The sequence below is a fragment of the Sciurus vulgaris genome (genome assembly GCF_902686455.1).
Source record: "Sciurus vulgaris genome assembly, chromosome: 8".
NCBI classification, from domain to species: domain Eukaryota; kingdom Metazoa; phylum Chordata; class Mammalia; order Rodentia; family Sciuridae; genus Sciurus; species Sciurus vulgaris.
The window spans coordinates 16,207,284-16,229,721 of NC_136468.1; the positions used below are offsets into that span (position 1 = coordinate 16,207,284).

The 22,438-nt window shown below is 37.3% G+C and overlaps 1 protein-coding gene across 3 annotated transcripts in view; it reads right to left on the minus strand.

Annotated features, from left to right (window-relative positions):
* Positions 1-2,510: 2,510 nt before the first annotated feature.
* Positions 2,511-22,438, minus strand: part of UBN2 (ubinuclein 2) — an 88,256-nt gene continuing 68,328 nt past the window's right edge. The window contains exons 14-18 of one of the 3 annotated variants that reach the window (XM_079150079.1): positions 21,459-21,509; positions 18,945-20,489; positions 12,728-12,959; positions 12,235-12,324; positions 2,511-8,311 (exon numbers count right to left, since the gene is read on the minus strand). In XM_079150079.1, the coding sequence (XP_079006205.1) occupies positions 8,262-8,311; positions 12,235-12,324; positions 12,728-12,959; positions 18,945-20,489; positions 21,459-21,509 (1,968 nt within the window). In that variant the 3' untranslated portion in view covers positions 2,511-8,261. The remainder of the gene's footprint in view (positions 8,312-12,234; positions 12,325-12,727; positions 12,960-18,944; positions 20,490-21,458; positions 21,510-22,438) is intronic. The other 2 variants (XM_079150078.1, XM_079150080.1) reach the window with 2 other exon arrangements.

The window sequence follows — 22,438 nt, forward strand, 5'->3', positions numbered from 1 at the left end:
ATGAAACAGCAACATCTTTGTCAACTGAGAATAACTGCTTTTCCTTTTGATGTGCTAAAATAAGCAAAATTGAGGAAATCCTTAGTAATTTTGTAGGTAAGGGAAAGAAAACCTAATTTTTCAGACAGAGGGCACACTACTCCTACAAACTGCAGAGATCAGCCAAAAAGGAGGAAAGTTTATGAATGTAAGCACAGAAAACAGGATAGCTAAGGTCTGATGATTTAAGGACAGGCTGTCAGACAGAAAAACATGTCAACCGGCTGGTCTTGGTTGCTGCTAATTCCTAAATGTGCTCTGTAATTAGAAATATTGCCAAGTCATTATATTTCCAAATCTGTATGTCAATCAGGCTTCTACTAGTGCTCTATTATAAAATATCTAAAAACCAGATTTAAGACAGAATTCTATTACTAATAGCAAATAGGAGAAAATACTGTATACAGAGTTTTCTGAGGAACATAAAATTGGTACTAACAGCCTGCTTGATTCAGATTTTACAAAGTAGATTAGTTCTACGGCAAGTATGAAGACAAGCCAGTTAGACCGTTAGAAAAACAAGAGCCCCTGGAAAAGGTCTGCAATAACCGTGAAAGTTACTAGCAGGAAGCCACGAAATATACTATTACCACATTACATAGTCACAAAATCTTTTTTTTTTTTTTTTTTTTGTGGTGCTGGGGATCCAACTCAGTCTTGCACATGCTAGGCATGTACTATACCACTGAGCTGTAACTTCAGTCCACGAAATTTATCATTTTAATTCAAAGGAGAAAAAAATTCTAGTCATCAAGTCCTGGACACAAAGACCCTTAATGATATAACCGAAATTTCAAAAAGCATTCTTGATCTGTCTGGATAACAGTTTGAAAAAGTGTCCAGAGTTTAGGTACTCACTGACTACAAAATGGAGACATGGAGGAAAGACTGAGAAGCAGAAATAGTACATTATGAGGAAATTAAACAAAAACCACAAATAGCCAGTTTCAAGCAAATGGTCCTTATGGAGTATGTGAGGGAAATGTATCTAACATTAAGTTATAGAAAGAAATTCTCACTAAACTTCTAGGGAGTCTGCCTGCACCCTCTGCTGGGATGTCAACAGTTGCTTGCATTGTGTTACAGCTCAACGGGGACATAGGACACAGCACCACAGTGAGAGAAAAGATGATGTGAGGGAAGTTTGACCTTTCCTCCCCAAACTCCTAACAATACGCCACTGGAGCTGTGGTGGAGCTACTGGTTGATGACATGGCTAATTTAAGAACTCACAGCAAAGGACAGAAGAACAAAGGGTAAAGGAAATGAAGAAAGAATAACTCCACATTACTAGTCAAAGCTATTTTTAATTGGAGTCTGATCACCTGTTCAGCTCTATAAACCTGAACACTGTATCACAGAATCCACACACTCCAGAATGGAACACTGGGACAATTTCATCCTAACAAACCAGACATTCCACAACACTAACTACACTTCCACACCAGTGAAAGGGTCTGTAGTTAGTATTTGAATATTAAGTTCACATTTTAGGATAAACACACAAAACATGTCTATTTTATACTTCTGTTAGTTTTCCCTGGAGGAACAAACACACATTCAACAAAACCCTTATGTCTTAGTTCTTTGGGTAAAAGTCTTAACATCTGTTATTTGAAGAATGGAGTAGGGAAATGTGAAATATAAAGAGTAGGGTTATCTGCATAGTCGATATTTAGAGGCTACTAACTAAGGCCTTATCTGGAAAGAGCAACAGAAGTCAAAAATGTGATTCAGAACAAAACCAAATCGTATCACTAGACATTAATGGGGTCTTGGCTGATTCTGGAATTAACCAGATGCTTCATCTGTGTGGGCCTGGTGCTTTCTCCTATACTCCCTTGAGTTGGAGCTGTTCCTCGCCCCCCCTGCATTCTCTTTCCTGACCCTGAATATATGCTACACTTTAAATTCACACACATCCTAACATTTAGCCCTAACCCAAAATGCAGCATCCATTTTTTTTCCTGTTGTTTTAAATGACAAAAGGAAAATTCTATGTTATTACTAGTACACAGGGATGGAAAGTGGGATGAAATGATCTTTATTTCCAACTGGAGTTGGGGAAGCCATGTTTCCTTCTCCCCTGACCATCCCCGCCCATGACCCAGCTGGGAAGCAAATCCTGCCTTCCCCGTCCCATTTTCCTACAACCTGAGCAGCTGATGGCTCCAACCCTTGTGTAGGCTGGAGAAGCCTGAACCACAAAGGTAGAACTGGCTGAAAATGTATGTCGCTGGCTACGTATGTGTAGTGCCTGCAGAGCTGGATAAACCTACAGCTTGTAGGTATTGCATGTTGTCTCTGATTTACAAGCATAAGGAGACTCCCCTTCATTCTTAGAAAGTCAAAACTTGGTTATCCATCACCAAACAAGTAATATAAGGAAATTAGATTGAGAAGATGGAAAAGTTATGCAGATAAAACTTTCATCCAAACTTAACTTTAGCTCCATAAAGACCTTTGCAAAAATCACATAAGCAATAACACCATAAAAAGCTTAAAAAAAAACCCTACTTATATTTAAGAAATTTAGTGTCATCATTTCGTTAATCTGAAACTAATCATTTTTTTTTTCCTGGCCACAAATATATTATGCTTGAATAGCAAATATGTATCTAAATTAGAGTTCCAGGGATATTTTTTAAAACTTAAAAATCATAGGGTGCTCACTATACCCATCGTAAGGAAATTTTCGGCCTCTGCAAGATGATAATAGTATTTTTAACTATATAGGACATTTTAGAAAAACTTAAAATATTTTTGAAAGAGTAAAGTCTCTGATATCCCTGGGAGGTAGGTGAATATTATTATACCCAATTGTTTCATGGGTAATCTGAGGCACAAAGGTTAAATGATGTCCCCGTCGACATAGTAATTTAGGAATTAACACTCACTACTGAACTCCGGCTGCCTGACAATAGTTTTGCTACCAGAAGCCTCTGCTTTCTCTTTTCAGCCACCAGTCTCCCTCTTCTCAATTAAAATTTCACTTAAAAGGGGGAACTTATTAGATACGTTGTACTGTTTTTGAGGATTGGTTCAATTTAGTCTCCCTTAACATGTCACATCTATATATTTTTCACAAGAAACAGATGAATCTTAGATACTGAAAATTAGATTATTTTGCTCAAGGGAGAAATCTAAACGACCAGAAGATCAGACAGAGCTAAATGAAATGTAGTTATCTGACTAAAAAAATAGACTGAAGAGCGCTCAAGAAGGCTATAGATTATATGAGTGTTGTCCTCAGTATCTGAAGTCTTTCTACTTCTATGTTTATTAGTTATAATAAATATGTAGCTATGATTTCTTAAAAAATCAGTTTTCCAGAAGAAAATATGATACATTTCCAATGTTGACAGTTGCTAACTTCCTTCCAGATGCACTCCGAGAGCACCTGCGGTTCTCCTCCAGCCCTCCAGGTCTGAGCCTTGCCTGTCACAGTGCACTCACCAGCACGACACACAAGATACTCTGCTCATTCCAGCACTTTCTCCTAATTACACATGCCAAGTCTGAACCGCATGGAGCAGTTGGCGACATCCAGGAATAGTCAATGAATCTGCTAAATTTATTTTACTTGTAAAACTATATATTTTTATATATATGTATATATTTATATATCTGTTACATCTACAAACAGATATTCAAAGGGGGAAGACAGCATCTTGTGAAAAGACAATTTCCCAATCCACCCATTTTGATCAACTCGACTAAAAGCAACAATAAACAAGGCAGAAGTTTTGCAGATGTTGAAAGGGAGTGTTCAGAGAGGGTGCAATGATACAGCAGCCACTAGATTTATCCACAAGTCTGAAAGTATCTTTCAGTATAGCCACAGACACATAAAGAAAAGGAAGAACATTACAGCATGACACAACATTGGCAAGTTTGACATTCTTCCTCCTGAATCCCCTGATTTATCAGTCTGCACTTTAGGAGATCTGAGAACACTTTTGAAAGAGGGGAAAAAAGAAAGAAAAAAAAAAAAGGCACTTAACAAAGACAAAGGCCTGAATTGAGCATGTTTTAGAGGAGTAATATAAGCATTTATCAGAGCTAAGAAATTATTTACAGTTAAACTTTTCCCTTAAAATTTTATAAAATAAAATTGCATAACATGTTTGTGATCAATCATTTATCTACTACTGCACTTTTCGTCTGCTTCATTTTTTACAAAACTGAAACGCCCCCCCACCAAAGCAAAAATAACAAAAAACAATCATACATGCAAAATAGAAAGTAAAAGTGCCCCTTCTGAGAACATTAGGTCAGCAGAAATCATGGTGCTGAAGCACAGGGAAAGTTCTCAAGTTTGGCCTGATTATAGATTTTTCTCATTCTTCTATTTTCAACTTGAAAAACAAAAGCCAACAAATGAAGCAAACAAATTCAAAACTAAATGATAAAAACAACATAGGGACCAGTGTGCTTTTTAATGGTACACTCCTAAAATAAAGTATCCTAATTCTATACATGGGTCAAATTACATGACAAAAATCCTAGAAATAAAGAAGTGTAAATTAAAGTCAACCAAATACAAAGTTCATTTTACAAATGTAGCAGCAAATATGATAGATAACTGGAGTTTGATAGATGATCCCAAAGGACATAAGAGTTCTCAATATCAATGGCAGTTTGAATAACAGTAGAATTTTCATTTCAGAAAATGTCTTGAACCAAGTTGAGGTGGAAAGGGGTATGGGAGAGGGCAACCAGAGGAGAGAGACTAGAGGTGCCTGCCCTTTCCATCCCTGGGTAGTAAACAATTTAGATCTGCTTTGGGAAACAAATATCCTGGGTTAAAAATCAGTTCCAATAACTTGTTTTCAAACAGGTGTCAAACCCACAGTATTCAAACTTGTCTGTGCCCGGTTCTTCCCCTTATGTTGGTGATCCAATAAATCCTATACAGTGTCTATGATACAAAATCATATAATTTGGGCTAACAACATCCATCAAAGGGGTGGTGGGCATAAAAGAATGAACTAGCACAATGCTCTTGATTTTCTCAAGATATCAGGATTTTGTGACTACAGATCAACCTCACTTCTTTTCCCAAAAACCTTTTCTTCAGGTTGTTTTAAAATCCTGTTTTCTAAATCTCTGATCTCAAAAGCATATGAGAAAGAATTATAATTAACTTATACTGGAAATTATTGCTTGCATTTACTTTGGAGGCTCTGAATGAGCGTGACACTTTGCTCCCAAACAGTCTCCAACTGAGGCCCAGCACTCTATCTCTGAGGACAGCTCTGCTGACCGTTATTGCTTGTGAATACTGAGGATTACCTAGTATGTACAGTAACAGCTTATATATCAGTGAAGGCAATTTCAAACATAAGACAGTTGGAAATAAACAGTTTAATCTTCCTGAATCAAGAATCCCGCTGAGTGGGATATAATTAAGTGTGCTGATTACTTTTGCATTTGGATGTTGCTAATGCTCTTTAGAAATACACATTGTTCTATAGATACCCTTTCCAATCACTCATCATTTTAAAAAATAACATAATTTGATTTTAAGTGCAAAAATACAGTATGAGTCACAAGTCTCTGTGTTAAAAAATAACCCATTTATATGTTTGTTTTTTAGTAATAAAAACTGTAAAGACAGGTGACCATGAAGCCTGGACACCATTTTCAATGTTATGATCTAGAAAAGAAATAAGTTTGTATTTACATGTAGAAATCTCTGATCATACTTTATGGAGAAGGATAAGGATCTTGACCCATTTGTACAACATAAAAGAGGGATCTTGATTGAAATGGATAAAAATTGATCAGTAAAATGGGGAAGGGGGTTGCTGAGGTTGGGATCCAATATAATTGTCAAGGATTCAAGACTGAATAGAATAGAACATAATCTTTATGTCATAGTCTCAGAGCTGAAGGCCTTCAAGTATTTGATTGGTTAGTGTAAAATGACACAGGATAGAATTAATCCTGATCTTTTCTAATGAAGGCAGAATCTTCAGGATCCTCATATAGCATGATTCAGAACTGGTGGATTTAAGAAATTACAATTATTATTCTTTGACTTATACTAGCAATTTATAAGAAGATGCGTGTGTCTATATGCACACACATACACACATGAACACATGTACAGCTATTGGCAGGAAGCGAGGTTAATATGCTCTCTAAATTCTCTCCAGGCAGAGGAAGTGAAGTAAAGTTCCCTTTGGGAAGGAAAACTCCCATCACCAACTGAGGGAGCATATGCAAAGGCAAAAGCAAGAGGTCTGCTACACTGGAATAAATCACAAGTTGAGTAAGCTTCCTTAATTAAAAAACCAAATGAGTCTTCATCAAACTTCTTGAATTCAAATCAAACCTCTCTACAACATCCCAGCATCCCTCCAAAATATCTACTGGGATTCATCCACATTTGTTTTATCGGTAAACTAGATTCTGAAGAGTTGAAATATTTTATCAATGATTCTTCTGAAATAATCATTTCTTCTTACTGTAACAAGTTCTTGGAACTAAAGTGTTCAGTTATTTATTAACCCTTTAGCTATGAAGCAAGCCAATGTGACTTTGAAGTCAAAATATAGGCATATAGATCTGAACAGATCTGTGGTTATTTATTTATAGTCCTGTAGGCTACTTGGGACTTCTGCTTATTAAAGGAAAAAAGGGCCTGGTTAATACTCTTAATTGAATAAACTTACTGGTATAGGGTAATGGAAACATGAAAAAAAGCTTGCTACCACCAGTTTAGTGCTGATTTTTTTGGTCAGTCTGTAATAAACTGACCAAGGTTACACCATGTAGAGATTACACCATTCTTGGGTATAGTTTGAAAATACTCATAAGTTACAACTCAAGAGATACCAGAATGATGAGGAGGCAAAATAAAAGGTATGCAAAGAGAACTACCCATTTCCCCTTCACATCCTTTGTTGACTATGCAATTTGCATAAGGAAGCTACAATAACTAAGGAGTCTTCTCTGCAGGCTTACTCGCTATCAACACTGAGAAATATTAGTAAAGCTTTAAAATTCCAAATGTTTGAACGATTTCACTACATTGGATAAAGTGAGTAAAACCACACTGTGATTGTTAAAAAGAGAATCCCTTGTACATAAAGATCCCTATGCAATTCCTCCCCTTAAAAATTAAAAAACAAAACCAAACAACTATATATGTGCTATTTGGATGACCAGTGAAGAAACACAGGTAGTGCTCACTGCCACCTGTTTGTATCCACAGCCAACAATCACCTGAAGAACCACTAGCTGAAAGAGGAGAAAGGGAAGCTGTGAGGTGGACTTGGGGGAGTTGACAGTTTTATTGGGAGGCCTGCAAGGGTGAAGAGCAGAAAAGCAGCAGCGCTGTGACCAAGATTCCCATTACTCAAGTGAAACTGAGTCACATTTTAACAGCAAGACTAGAAACAAAAATGAACCAGTCAATACCAGATGCACAAATCACCTGAAGAAAAGAGTTAAGTACCTACTTCTAAATGGAAGATGAAATTGACCCTTTTACAAAAAGGGGACATGTAGGTTTTTGTCTGTTAAGAGCAACAGGCTCAATTTCTTGACTTTTAAAAATCTAAATGATTTAGTAATATACATCACTGTGCTAAAATAACTTTCCTGAAGCATCTTCAGTCCACTGATTTACATGGGGAGTTGCTACATACTGGAGAAGATTCAAGTTTGCTCAGGATGTCTGAGGGTACAGTATTTCTTCAGCTAGTGTTTATATCAGACATAGGGTCAATCGTTTCGTGGCAAATTTGCTAATCGTCCACTTAAACAGGCATGATTACTACTCCTGACAAACTAGCCTAATTCCAGATCTATTGCTTTTATTATGCAATTATGTCTACAAGTGTTCAGATCCAACCCCAGGATGGATGGTGTTTACCCAAATTCTCTCAACTTCCTTCTTCCTTCCCCGGGGAAAAATAAAATTTGTACTTCTGTGGGTTTGACAACTGAGTCTCTTTCAAGTCAGGTAACATGGTAACTTTGTCTTTCTTTAGAAGAGACCAAAGGTCACTAACTTTGCACAAACGCATTTCTTCCTCCTGCACCTGGCTTTGCTCAAGTAACATTTTCTTTCCTTTGCCTCCTCACCACAGTGCTTGGGACGAGAATGTAAACATCGACAGAAACAGCAGCCCTGTGACCACATAAGGACTTTCCCATCAGGTAGATCCCGTCAGCCAGTTAAATGTCTCATCTCTCTGCTTGCTGGGAAGTCACTGAGATTTCCGTGGTAACTTAGTGTCCCCTTTACTTTGGCCTCCATCTGAGAAAAAGAGATGTTAAACTGGTATAGTTTGGCATGTTATAAAAAGCACATAAGAGAAACAGAACAAAAAGACAATTCACTTTAAAATTTTTATGTGGATGACCTCTCTCAAAAGATAACCTTTAATATTTCACATAGTGTAAAGCACTGTAGTGGCTGATTTTGTCCAATGCTGGAGGATTATAGAGGAACAAGATTATTCCCACCTTCTATCACAGCTTTTGATTCCTCTGGAAGAGAAAGTGAATTTCACTTTCTTGTAAGTGAAATTAATTTTTTGCTATGATACAGTATTTGATAATTAATTCCCAATTATTATGTAAATGAATGCAGTACATTGGAAGTGAAAAATTCAGCTGTATTTTTGTTTTGGTCCTAACCTAGCAAAAGTCTAGGTTACTGGGAACCTAGTCTGCCACTGGGAACAACGGTTTCTATTTCTACATTGTTTTACTGTTTATGTGTTGATTACTTTATTTAAATCTGAGCTAAACTACCTACAAATGCTGGGAGAGGATAGAAAAAGGGGATACCTGGGCAAGAGTAGGACCCAATGACCCGGAGAGCCAACGGAATATAGAGAAAGTCTCTAACAGGTTAAAGCCTTAGGCAAGGAAAACGAAGGCCCCAAGACAACCCAGGCCTGAGAGAGAAAGACGGGAAGGAAAGCTTTACTTCAGGGAAGAGGCATGAATGGCAGAAACACACAGGCGAAAAGGAACAAATCATTACAGACAGTAAAGAAATCTTAAGGCTAGAGAGGCCATAAATGCTACATGGCCAGGTCCACTCATGTGATACATAAATTACTTTGGAAAAACATAAAACCAAAAAACTGCCTCTCTTGAAGAAAAGCTGTTATCAATGAAATACATATCTATTTCAAAAGCTGTATTAACAGAATACTACAAAATGACCTTGGTGATAACACCTAAGTTTTTCTCATTTTTAATAGGCTATATTTACATTTGTAGAGATAAATGGTTCGCTCTGTGGTATAACTGAATTCATAAAATGGTATGGTAGGGTTTTTTTTTTTGGGGGGGGGCAGTATAGGGGATTGAACTCAGGGACCACCGAACCACATTCCCAGTCCTATTTTGTATTTTATTTAGAGTCAGGGCCTCACTTTTGCTGAGGTTGGCTTTCAACTCCCGATCCTCCTGCCTCAGCCTCCCTAGCAGCTGGGATTACAGACGTGTGTCACCACACCCGGCAGTATGGCAGTTCTTAAATGAGATTGAGCAAAGTAAAATACTCAGGAGTTAACTGGACTGATTTTTTTTTTTCCCCTCCTGTAATGGGGATTGAACGCAAGGTCTCATTCCATGTGCTAGGCAGGCACTCTACCACTGAGCTACATTCCCAGCCCTTTTTGTTTTATTTTGAGATAGGGTCTTGCTAAGTTGCAGAGGCTGGCCTTAAACTTGCAATCCACCTGCCTCAGCAACTTACAGCTGGAATCACAGGAGTGATTCACGGACCCAGCTTTGAACTATGAGATTCTTTACCTGGCCTACCACTGTTTTTGTAAATAAAATTTTGTTGGAACGAACCCCGTCAAACTTATTTGTTTACATACTGTCCATGGTTGTTTTTGTCCTGTAATGGTAGGGTCGAATAGTAGCAACAGACAACATGTACCTGAAAGTGTTTCTGTTTAGTCCTTTATAGAAAAAGTTTACTGATCTCTTGTTTTAAAAAAGAGAATTAACATTAATTGGGCTCTTACTATATATACAAGTTTCATGCTAGAAGCTTTAATCAGTTATTTTTATTACAGTCCTGTAAGAAGTGTATTTAAAACATCTTGTCCTGAGTTTATAAGCAAGAGAAATGATGGTCAAACAAGTTAAGAATCTTGCTCAAATCTGTGGTTCTGGAATTAAAAAATCCAAGTCTGATTCTCAAGTTCAAGTTTTTATAGTAAAAAGTATTTTTAAAAGAAATTTTTTAAACTTTTTAACTTCAGTTATTTGGAAACTACAGACAGTCATGTTTTCCTTCTGACTCTGGAGTGGTGGTATTGAGCAGATAATGATTCACGAGGAGTTGAATACTGAGGTCTTCTTGAGTCACAAGAATCCTGTCTAATTCCTCACAGTGATTACACTTGTGCCAGTTTGCCCCAGGAGCAGGCAGATGGTCTTCATCTGAATCATGACACTAAGCAGTTGTCCACACTCAGGGAGGAACCAGTTCAGTCACAGAGCAGTCCCACTTGTGAATTTAAGCCTTATCCAGTTCAGCAAGATCAGGAGTGCTGATATTTGTGACTACGTTGTATTGCCCATTTTGTACAAACTGGATGTGGTTGGAGCAGCATACCATTGGCTTTATTTATTCATTGATGGATATTTATTTATTTGGTACTGTGGATTGAATCCAGTGATGCTTCACCATTGAGGAACACCGCCAGTCTTTTTTTAAAATTTTTATTTTGAGACAGGGTCTAAGTTGCCAAGGATAGCCTCAAACTTGTGATCCTCCTGCCTCAGTCTCCTATTTCGCTGGGATTACAGATGTGTGCCACTGTGACCAGTTATTTTTTATTTTTAACTGATATACAAAAACACAAAAGATATATACATTAATGGGACAGCATGGAAGGTTTGATATACGTGTACAGTGTAATGCTCAAATCTGGTTTTTAAAAAATGAATTCTTGATAGGGAAAACCCTCAAAATTCTTTCTTCTAGGTTTTTGAAATATACAACATATAATTGTTATCTATGGTCACCAAATTGTACAACAGTACATCAGAGCTTCTTGCTTCCATCTACCTTCCATCTTTTATAGGATTAATGACAACTTGTTGCCTCAAGATTGCTATGCAGCTCCCATTTCTGCACTGTGGTCAATGGGAAACCGGTTCAAAGATCATTTTTAATGTAGTGGCCAAAAAGAAAAGTGAGGCTTTTCTTCATTTCCAAAGTAAAGAGGCAGGTAAGTAATTAATTCTCCTCAAAAGATCTTGAAAATTGGGTGTGGTAACAGAAGCCTGTAATCCCAGTGGTTCTAGAGGCTGAGGCAGGAGGATTGAAAGTCGCAAGGCCAGCACCAGCAATTTAGCGAGGCCATGAACAACTTAGGGGGAACTTGTCTCAAAATAAAAACATGAAAAAGGGCTGGGGATGTGTCTCAGTGGTTGAACATCCCTGGTACCAAAAAGAAAAAAAAAAAAAAGAATCTGGAGGCTGATGTTTTATACACAGGGCCTGCTATCCAATCTCAGATTTCAGAGTGGGCTAGTTGGGCAGCAATCAAGTATGCAATGCATAGTGTGGACCACATTAACTTAATGAAAGCTAAGATGCAGGAAAGTTTAATGCTTAAGAATACAAGCTGGCTGAGAGTGTAGTTCAGTGGCAGAGTATGTAGTTTGTATGCATGAGATGCTGGGTTCGATCTTTAACACTATTAAAAAAAGAAAAAGGAAAAAGAATATAGGCTCCTGGGTTTGTATCTCAGATTGCTTACTGGTGAGTTACCTTGGGCAAGTAGCTTATCTCTGATTATTTTCTGATCTGTAAAATGGGGATCATTATTTATCATTCATGGGCTTGTTCTAAAGATTAAATTAGCTAATCATATAAACAGACATAAGACTAAATGGCATTTAGTGAGCTTTTGACAAATATAAACTACTATAATTACTGCATGTGACTTCTGTTAACTATCTTAAGAATCTTCCTAGCTATCACTTCCATATAATAAATACCTTCTAAAAGGCTCTTTTCATAACAGAAGATCTCATTTAGTTATTTTCTTTCTTTTAAAATGAGTTTGTTGCCAATGAGCAGTCATATAAAAATTTTTCCTTTTATCATTCCATTTACATCATTTTTTGAAAAATATAATCTGTATCTATAAACCTATATAAATAATAAAGAGATGAAGAAATAGGCAGTTTTCTTACCATTAAATGTTTGCTGTAAATGTGTAGGCAGAGGTGAGTGGGAAAGTGTTGCTGCATGCTGAGCTCCTGGCTGTAAACCCTTTAGTAAATCTAAGAGGAAAACAGACTTGTCAGTGATCTTTCAACAAAGATTTAAGCCCTCTTAAAAATCAAACCTAAAAATAGTTCAATTTATCTAATGTCATCATAGCCCTGACTTCAAAGGTCTTCTAAAACTAGAGTATATACATTTTTTAGAAGCTTCCATATAGAAATATAGATAGGTATATGCAAAGAACCCAACAAATTTGAATTCCTCTTATAATTTCACTATGACAGAAGTATGATATAGAAGGTTCATCTTAAAATTGTAAATAAATCCCAGAGCCCAGTAAGTTGACTTATAGATGAAATCAACTGTATTTCTTTTTTAAAAACCTAGACTCTCCCAGAACTCCAACAAGTTCCCTGTTCTCTCACACTAGACAGCCAAGGAAAAGAAGGCCCCACTTACTCTGAGTGAGGCTATGGTGGAAAGCGGCTGAGGTAGTTCCCGAGGTGGCTGTCACTCCAGCTGTGTCCGTTCCAAAGCCAAGTAGCTCCAAGGGAAACTGGAAGGGCATGGTCACTGGAACAAGGCCACCCAGCATCCCAAAAGGAGTCACATTTTGATTTGTTACAGACAAAGGTGATGTCATGAGAGTCAGAGGTGAGGCATTAGCCAATAATGATGCTCCTGCTGTGGACTGTGCAGAAACCAGGGGTCAAAATAGATAAGAAATAGAGCAGTCAACCTAAATTGATTTATTGTATTTAATATCCTCATGGATGCAAGACTGTGTCTTGTATCTGTTCTAATAAACTCTGTGAGACAGAAATTAAGATTCAGGTGAAAAATATATTTTAAAGAGCTACCAATATTGGTTTTGAAAATCTGCAAACTGCATTTGGAATTTCTGTATACTCAGCTATTCACCACCTTAGACGCCCTATTAACTGGTCATCAAGGACTCTCCTAATCTAATTTCTACCCTTATGTTTCCACTTCTTCACTTCTGCTCCAGGCCCACAGACATGAATCACTACAAAAATAATTCCATGCAATTTCATACGGAACTCTGAGATGTTCCGTCATTTTCCAGCTTGTTACTCTCTCCTGGCACAAGGCCTGCAACTGCTGTTCTGCCACTGCCCTTTCCAGCCCTTAACCTATAGACTTGACTTCTACCACAACGCCTTTAAAGAGATGCGTCATCTGGATATTCTTCCTCTCCTTTACCTCACCGCCCTTCCCCCTATGGATGACTAACAACCACCTGACCTGCGCCACAAATTCACCTTGCAGAGCTTCCTATAGGAGTCTCTCCAGGTCCACCTTTTCCATGTTTCCTCTGCCTTCTCAGAAAGAGATTTCTAATTCATTTTCACAGTCACAGTTATTCCTGACTTATCTCCAACTCCTATTAAACTTGCTGAACTCACAGCTTCCTTTTCTACATCATCTAGTTTCTCCTTACCCTATGAAAGCTGATTTCCATATCACTGCTTTACTGAACTTAAGATTCCCTAAGGTAAAAAAGTAAATTAGTGTTTTCATGCTCTTTCGCCTGATCTTTGAGGCACTGTTTGTGAATAAAGGCATTTAGATCAGACATATGCTAACACTGATGAGCTTTCATTGGGAAATTACTTAAATATACCCCTTAAGCTAATTTAATTCTTTCAGCAATTTTGTATGCAGCAATTTAATGATTTTTCCCATTTTGACTCTTTTCTGTGTGTAATTATCAACATATATAAGATACCATCAAGTTTCTGCCACTGAATTTTCTTTTGCAATCTTATTTTATAGAATATAAACTTCACTAGTCAGAAATTTTACAGTTATAAATGTGGTCAGGAAAATAGAATTCCTTAATTTTTTTTAGTCAATAATAAATGTTAGCTACTTCAGTTTTATTTTGGATGCTATTTCTAGCAAAAAACCCATACTAATAAAGAGTGGTGGTTTTATTACATAGTTAACTATAAGGAAAATGTACACAATTTTTCTGTATGTGTATGGCACACTGCATGGATTTGTACACTTTAAAGACAAAACATGGAGAAGTAGTGGTCTTCTGCTTTGGTCACTGCACTCACCAATCTCCTCCCTTCTCTCATCTCCTTTACTAATGCTGACATAACCACAGTTGTGGCCTCTCATGCCAACTCTGATCCTGTGTATATGTGAGTTTAGTGACCAGTCACACTTGTGTATCTGACACTCACTGACATGATGAATCCAGAAGTGAAGTGAAATCATCTTCTCCAATCAGCCCCACCTTCTGCCTACCTGTGACCAAGTCTCCTTTCCAGCCACTCAGGCTGGGAACCTTATTTTTCAGGCCTCATAAAATGAAGGACAAGCTGAGCTCATAGTGAACAAACCCATTCTTTCTTTTTACCAGAACTACTTCTTAGATTTTAGTACAAATCTTCATCATTTTATGCTTGGACTTGACAGTTTTGTAAATTTGACAATTTTTTCCCTCTACTGTGCCAACTACCATACATAGTGGTACATTTAAGAATAAATTACCCAGTTAGAGATAACAATGTCTTCAAACAACTAGGATAAAAAGGATCCCTGTATCCATTTAAGAATCAGTAAGAGTTGTTTCTTCATTTTAATCATGATTTTATCATAGAAGGAAATGATAAGGATGATACGGAGTCTGCAAGGCTGTGTGCCCCAACTGGTGACCCCTAGTGAAGAACACTAAATCCTGCTAATAAGGAGAATCTTTGAAATTTTTTCTGGGGGAGTCTAATTGAAGTGCTAAAATAGATGGAAAATGTAAATCAGGGCAAATTCCAAAATTAAATAACTTTAGTATTAGCAACAACAACAAAATACCATGCTATAACTAACACTTTACACTTTCTAAGGAACTTCCATGTCCACCTTTGTTTATAAATCTAAATTGAAGCACCAAATAATTTAAATGTTACATGGGCAATTATAAACTTCTTGAAGACAGAGCTCTTTAGAGGTGAGGGGCCCACTGCTAACATTCAACATGAAGTAACTGAACAGTTCAGGATGATGCCCCATAGCCAGGGAAGATAGGAAAGGAAAGCTTTTTCGTTCCATGGGGGGCATGAAAGCTTTTTAAAGCATGCACTGTTTTGGTAAGTGCATCTGTCCTCTGTTCTCTACACCACCTACAGCGATCTTTCAAAACATAAATTAGACCACATCACTCCCTTGTTTAAGACCACCCTCCAAAAGCCTCCTGCTGCACACAGAATAAAATCCAAAAGCCTTCCTATAGTCAGTGCAGCCTGACACCATGACAGCCAGAGGTCTCTCCCCACAGTCCAGTCATGCAGGCCTTCAACCCAGGCTCTTTTCCACCTCAGTGTCTTCACAGTGCTATGCCTTCTCACCTGGACTTACTTCGACAAGACTAGCTCCTGTCATTTGCTCCTTAGTTTAAATGCAACCTCCTCAAAGAGGTCTCCCCAATCCCTTTCTATGTTAGCAGCAATCACTCTTTATCACACTTTTTTTTTCACAGTACTTGCCATTTTTTAAAAAACTTGTGTTTAGCTCATCTTTCTACCCAGAATACATGCAGCATGAGAAAGGAACAGTGTTCCCCAGTATCTAGAAGAATACTCGGCACATAGTACATATTCAATAAACATTTACTTAATGAATAAATGGGTTTTGGAATATAAAGTGGCAATGACAGGATTCATAGAAAATCTGTACATTGAAGGCCAGAAAGAAGAGAAAATCTCTGAGTGGAACATTGTTAAACAGAAATAGGCAGAGCTAATGACTTGAACCCAGAAAGATTTTAACTCATGTCCTTTTTTAAATGGTTTGTCATTTTCACTGCAAATGAGTAGACAGCTTCAGATGACTTTCAAACAGGAGGTGAATGCTTCATAGGCATAGATAAGAAGGCTGCTTTCAGGTAGGGTGCTATGACAGATCTGGAGGCTACAAGGTAGCTGATGAGACTTTAATGGGATGCTATGTCAAGAAAACCACTTCAGGTTCACAAAGAGTAGAAATGACCTTTTCTTCAGTCAAATCAGTAAGAGAAAAAAACAGATCAGATATGAAGGCAGGAACATTGGATTCTCCACATTATAAAGCCATTTGGAAAAGGAAGAAAACGAGGAGGGAGTAGTTACTTGTCAGAAACACAAATCCTGGCATACAGAGTTCTTGCTGGCAAACCAATTATTTCTTAGACAGTATCTGGGTTCTTTTGAAATACATGATCAAATACAGGAAGCTCTCTGGAGAACATATAGAACTGACAGATTCTGGCGATGACAAAGGATAAAATTTTAAACTTAAGCTCAAAGGAAAAGAAACAAGTAAAAAAAATTTTTTAGCTCTAGGAAACCTCCCCCCCCCCATTTATAAAGCAAGAAATAAAATCACAATTATGATATTTAATTCAAGAGAGACAATATTTACAGTCAAGAATTTGACCAAAAATTGAATTCCTCTTTGAGAAGAACAAGGCAGGTATAAGAGAACTATGAGTCTTATTTTTCATAATGAAAAGACAGAAGATAATATAGTACTAAAATTGATAAATTAAGAGTTTTCTAATCATTACTGTTATTTAGAAATACCTAGAAGAAAACAGTTAAATGTAATTGATGCTATGGGGTAGGGAAATGTTTTTTCTAAAGAATTATTCTACTGATTACCTTTGATAAAATTAAAAGTTAATTTTTTCAAAGTGTCAACTTTTTAGCAAAGGTAACACAAAAGTAATGAAGAATAATTCCCAGGCCTTACCTATAATTAAAAATTTAACATACAATCTCTAATAGTGATTTTATTGTCATTATTTCCTTTCTTTTCTTTTTCTTTTTTGTAGTGCTGGGGAACAAACCTAGGGCCTTGCTCATGCTAGCCAACTAAGCAACTACTGAGCTGCATCTAAAGCCTCTTCTCTTTTTGAGACAGGATCTCACAATGTCGCCCATGCTGGCCTTGATCCTGGACTCAAGTGATCCTTCTGCCTCAGGTTCCTAAGCAGCTGGAACTATAGGTACATGCCACCCCGGCTCAGCTTTATTTTCTTATTTTTGATTTAAGTAAAATTATACAGATAAAATAAGTTTCAATTACTGAAACACCAGTCAACTGAATTTGTTCTATATTAGAATTTTGGGAGTCACTGCTAAACTTACTTAAGGGGCACAATGATAACTTGGGTATTAAATGTGGATTGAACACAAACCCTCATATAACACTGAAGAGCAGGGTACCTCTACAAACAGCAGAGGGAAATTTGTTCATTACATGTTCCTAGTCAACATAAGTAGGAGGCAATACAAAGTTAAGAGTACTTTCTTAGACAACACAATTTCATACATCAATAAAAGTAATGTTTTCTAAGAATGATTATGAACCTAAGAACTTGCACATCATAAAATGGTACATTTTTTAAAAAAGCTGGTTATGAAACACAATATTATGTGAAACATACTTTCTTGAAGATTAAAAAAAATTACCTACAGAGCAAAAACATTTGGGATAATGGGTGATTTTTATTTTCTCTAAATTTGACAACAGTGAATGCATATTCCTTTCAGGGGGTAAGGTGGGCGGGGGCTGGGGAAGAATGTTAAAGAAACTGAGTCATTAAAGTGAAGGACAATCTGAGAAAGTCTCAGAATACAAACAAAGCAGAGATGAAAACAATAAAAGAAAATGATATAGAAGGCAGCAATGAAATATATAAATAAAGAGTTCTCAAAAAATGTAGGATAAATGAAACAAACAAAAATCAGACATAAAATAAGTGAAAATATTCTTGAGCTGAGCCAGGTCTGAGTTTAAAAGGTGTTACTATTTTAGGGCAATATTAATGAAAACTAGGCAAACCTGGCCATAGCCTACCAACACTTGGATATCAAGGAAAAAGAGAAAAATCTTACTAGCATTTAGCAGAGAAAACACATTACTTACAAAAGGGAATTAAAAAATCAGTATGGTTTCAGACTTTTCTATAATCTTAACACTAAGCAAGGGTCAGTGGAGCAATACTTATAAAATTTAGAGTGAAACAGTTAATGACCCAAGATGTACATATGTGACAACACAGAAAAGTGACTGTATGCAAAAGCTACAGTGAAGGGCCCTTCGCACAAAGATTCCTATGTAAGGCACTCTAGCTAACTTGAGAGGCAAGTTTAAGTTAAAACTCATGACCGGGGAAAGTGTAGTATAAAAGAACTATTAACACTATTTGACAGAGAAAACTACATATAAATAACTATAAAATTAAAAAAAAATATCAAGACAATAAATGCTTAAAGAAAAAAAAATAGAAATAAATAAATTTAACTAAAAATTTAAAAGTTGGCAGGAGAAAAGAGGAGAAAAGTGTATGTATGTTAAATTAATAAGCTACTGCTTTTTCTTAACTTTTTAAATCAGAGTTCTAAATATGTACTTTAGTTGTATTTGTCAACAAATGTTAAGGTAAACATGATACTTTGCAAGGAAAAAAAAAATCCACATGCTTCGAAAAAACCTTATCCACAGTGTGTTTATCATTGTGCTATCAACACCAGGAATATTCCATGGCCATTCTGTAATCAGCTTATAATAAACAGTGTATATATTACAGTAAGCTCATAAAAGTGACTCAAGAAAATTTGAGGAATCTTACATTTTATCAGATGAATATCCAGAGCATACATACCTGCACACTGGCTGTTACCACTGAAGACCCTGAGGCTGAGGATGGTCTATGTGGAGTAGACAACGGTTTAGTAGCACCCTGTGTTCCACTTCCTGTTCCCCCAGATAGACTAGTCCTATTAGTTCCGCTTGAGTTAAGGTTGCTACCTCTGCTGGCAGGTACATTCATTGCAATTCCACTCAAGCTGTTCTTCCCAACAGTTCCAGTGGATGATGAGTTTGTTAGCTTTGAAGGGGCCTGAAGATTTTTTGTAGATGGAAGGCCTGAAGTGCGATTAGAGGGCAATAAATTCAAGGTGGGAGACTGCCTGCTGATGCTGACTCCACTGGGCTGTTTATGGACTGGGTTACTAGAGGAGTGGCTACTCTGGGCTACTAGTGCACTTGGACTGGAAGAACTTGGGGATACAGTAGGCTTGGGAGTGGGGTTGGATTTAGAAATAAGTTTAGTTGATACTGAAGGCTTAGCTGAAAGAGAGGGCTTGGGTGAGGCAGAAGGCTTGGGTGAGGGCAAGGGTTTAGGAGATGTAGCAGGTTTGGGAGATGCGGCAAGTTTGGGGGATGCAGCCATTGAGAAGGGAGATTTGAAACCCTGCGTGGAGATTTGTGACACCATAGCCTTGGCTAAATAGTTACTAGAGGTAGTGGTGCTTGGTGCTGTCCTAGAAACCAGGGGGTGGGACCCCTGAGAACCATTTCCAGGCGAGGGGGTAGATAAGGGAAGGCGGTACATAAGTGGCTTATCTGAAGTCTTAATGAGAGGGGATGAACAGGTAAGCTGAGGATTATTACTTAATTTCACCACTGGGTTGGTCTGTGATTTGCTAATGGTTGCTTGCAATGGAGACACATAATTCTGTTGGACAGCTGAATGCTGGTGCACCTTTGTTACTTGTGTTAACGAAGAAGCATCTTGGGCCTCGGATGTTCCCAGAGCATGAGAGGAGGCAGCAACTTGGGCTTGGGAAGAGGAGGCATGAGTCTGTGAGGAGGAAGAAGCATGAATCTGGCTTGACCTTTGTAGTCCTTGTTGAAGGAGCCTGGCTGGCAAAGGTTCTAAGGAAACTTTAGGGTTCTGAATTGAAGAACCAGCAATAAGGCCTGAAGAGATGCCAGTATGAGCTAAATCCTGGGGTTTCTTTGGTACTGGCCCAGTGTGACCAGCAATAAGACTTGATGAATGTGCAGTCTGAGTAGAATCTAATTTTTTGGGAGTAGTCAGTGGCAGCTTACTCATGATACTTGCTAATTTTTCTTCTCTCAGTCCTGGACGAGGTTTTGTAGTTGGCATGCTTATTCTTGGACCAACTGTAGGACCCTTGTTCCCATTGTTGATGACAGCTAAAGCTTCAGAAACAAGATCCAGTGAAGGTGAGTGGTAAGAAAGGTCTTCGTCTAGGGAGTCGTCGAGGCAGATGGTTTCCTGGGCTGGTGTTGAGCTGGAGCTGGTTGAGGCAACAACAGAGGTGCTGGAGCTTGTGGAAGGACCACTGACTGAAGCCACCAAGGATGAAGGAGCTTTCTGGTCCTTTTTTGGACTACACTCCTAGCATAAGCAGCATTGTATTGGAAAGAAAAAATATGAACAGTTTAAAAAAAATTAGTGTTAGTTTTTAAAGGACCAAGAAATTCTCATGATGACTAAAAATTATTTTTCTATTAGAAATCTTGTGAAACTGTCAAACTCAAAATAAATTTCAAGAGGAAGGAGCTCCTGCCTGAGCTGTCCTCACTGGACAAAGAATCAGATATACTGCACTGCCATGCCCTTGACAGCCATTCTAAGACAACAGCTAAAAATGAGACTAATACATACCAGTGACTGAGGAACTCCCTTTCTACAGCCCACTTGTATCAGATCTTCAAATCCTACTGTAAATCCATCTGCTTAGAGATTCTTCTCTTTTTATTCTCCTAGTACTCAGGAGAAACTGTGCCTTAATTATATTAAGACTCTACCCTTCTCGTCTAGTGAAGTTTTTGAGGATGTCGACACTCTCTGCCTTCTATGTCCTTTCCTGCCGCTACCCACTAACAGTACATAGGGAAAATGGCACATCAATTGACAGATGAATCTTTCTGAGCATATTTAAATCACATTTTATACTCATCTGGTACAAGTCATTACATATAGTAATTTTTTTCAACATGTATTTACTGAGTGTCCACTATGAGCAAGGACCTATGCTAAGAAAATAAGGGTATATTAGAAGTTAAAACTCTGAATACCCAAAAGAATACTAATTTCCCCAAAAAATCAACTTTCTTAAAGATTTGAGGAAGAGATAAGAGAATTAGAATTCAGTTTAGAATATTCAAAGAGCAAAAGAAAAAAAATTAAAAAGCAACAATTTCTTTAAGAGGATTTGATTCATTTCATTTTTAAGATCGATAAAAATAAAATTATTACAAAAGTCATTTCAAACTCTCTCCACTTCCTTAAAAACATTCAAACCCAAAACCCGACCCAGAGTGTATAACAAACGTAACTGATTATTACAACCATACTACTTACCTTAAGCATAGTGGGGAAAGAATGGAGAGGAAGGGTCTTTCCCATCACCTCCTAAGGTATTACAGTAAGTAAGTTGTTAAGAATGCTGTTATACTCAATAATTTCCTTAGCATTTTTTTTCTAAGGCTCACAACTAAAAACCTCATTGCTTATCAGAAGCACTGCATAAAGTCACAAGCAGCTGCTGAGATGAATGGGTCATATAGATAAGACAGTCATCTGATTAAGTGATTAGTGAAAATTTCATCATTATAGCTTTTTTTTTTTCTTCCTTTATGGTGCTGAGGATTGAATCTAGGGCCTTAAATGTGCTAGGTAAGAGCTCTACCACTAAACTATCTCCCCAGTTCTAAATTCCATCATTATAAATGAATACAGAATTGAGGTGGGGGAATGTATCAGAATAATATTTAAGGTGTTTCCAGTATAAAATTACTGTTTTAAATAACTTTTTAAATTAATAGTTTTATAAAATACATTAAACCTAACTGTGTAGACTTATACTGTCAGAGAAAACTGTTTAGGATACCTGAGTCAAAACACAGGTTATCATACTTTGAATAAAAGAAGGATTGAAGGGTGGATGGGAAGAAATACAGAAGAAAGATCCAGAAGAAAGGGAGGGCAGATATAGACCAGGAAGTTTTTGCTTTTCCCTGTTACAAGAAATTTCTTGTACACTTTTTCTCCGGCAAGCATTTCCTTATACTACCTTTATAACTAAAAAAGGTATGAAGAAGATGGTTTGTAGCTCGGTGTAGAGTGCTTGCCTAGCATTTGTGAGGCCTGGGTGCCATCCCCAGTGCTGGAAGAAAAACAGAAGTTACTGGGATGGGGGTGTAGTAGGAAAAATCCAAACCAGCAATACAGCCTTTTTACTTTGGGAAAATGAAAAAAATTAATTTCATCAAAGAGCAAGGAAAACAAACCAGCCCCTCTCCAATAATTTCATATCATTCTAACACATCTTTATTAGAAGC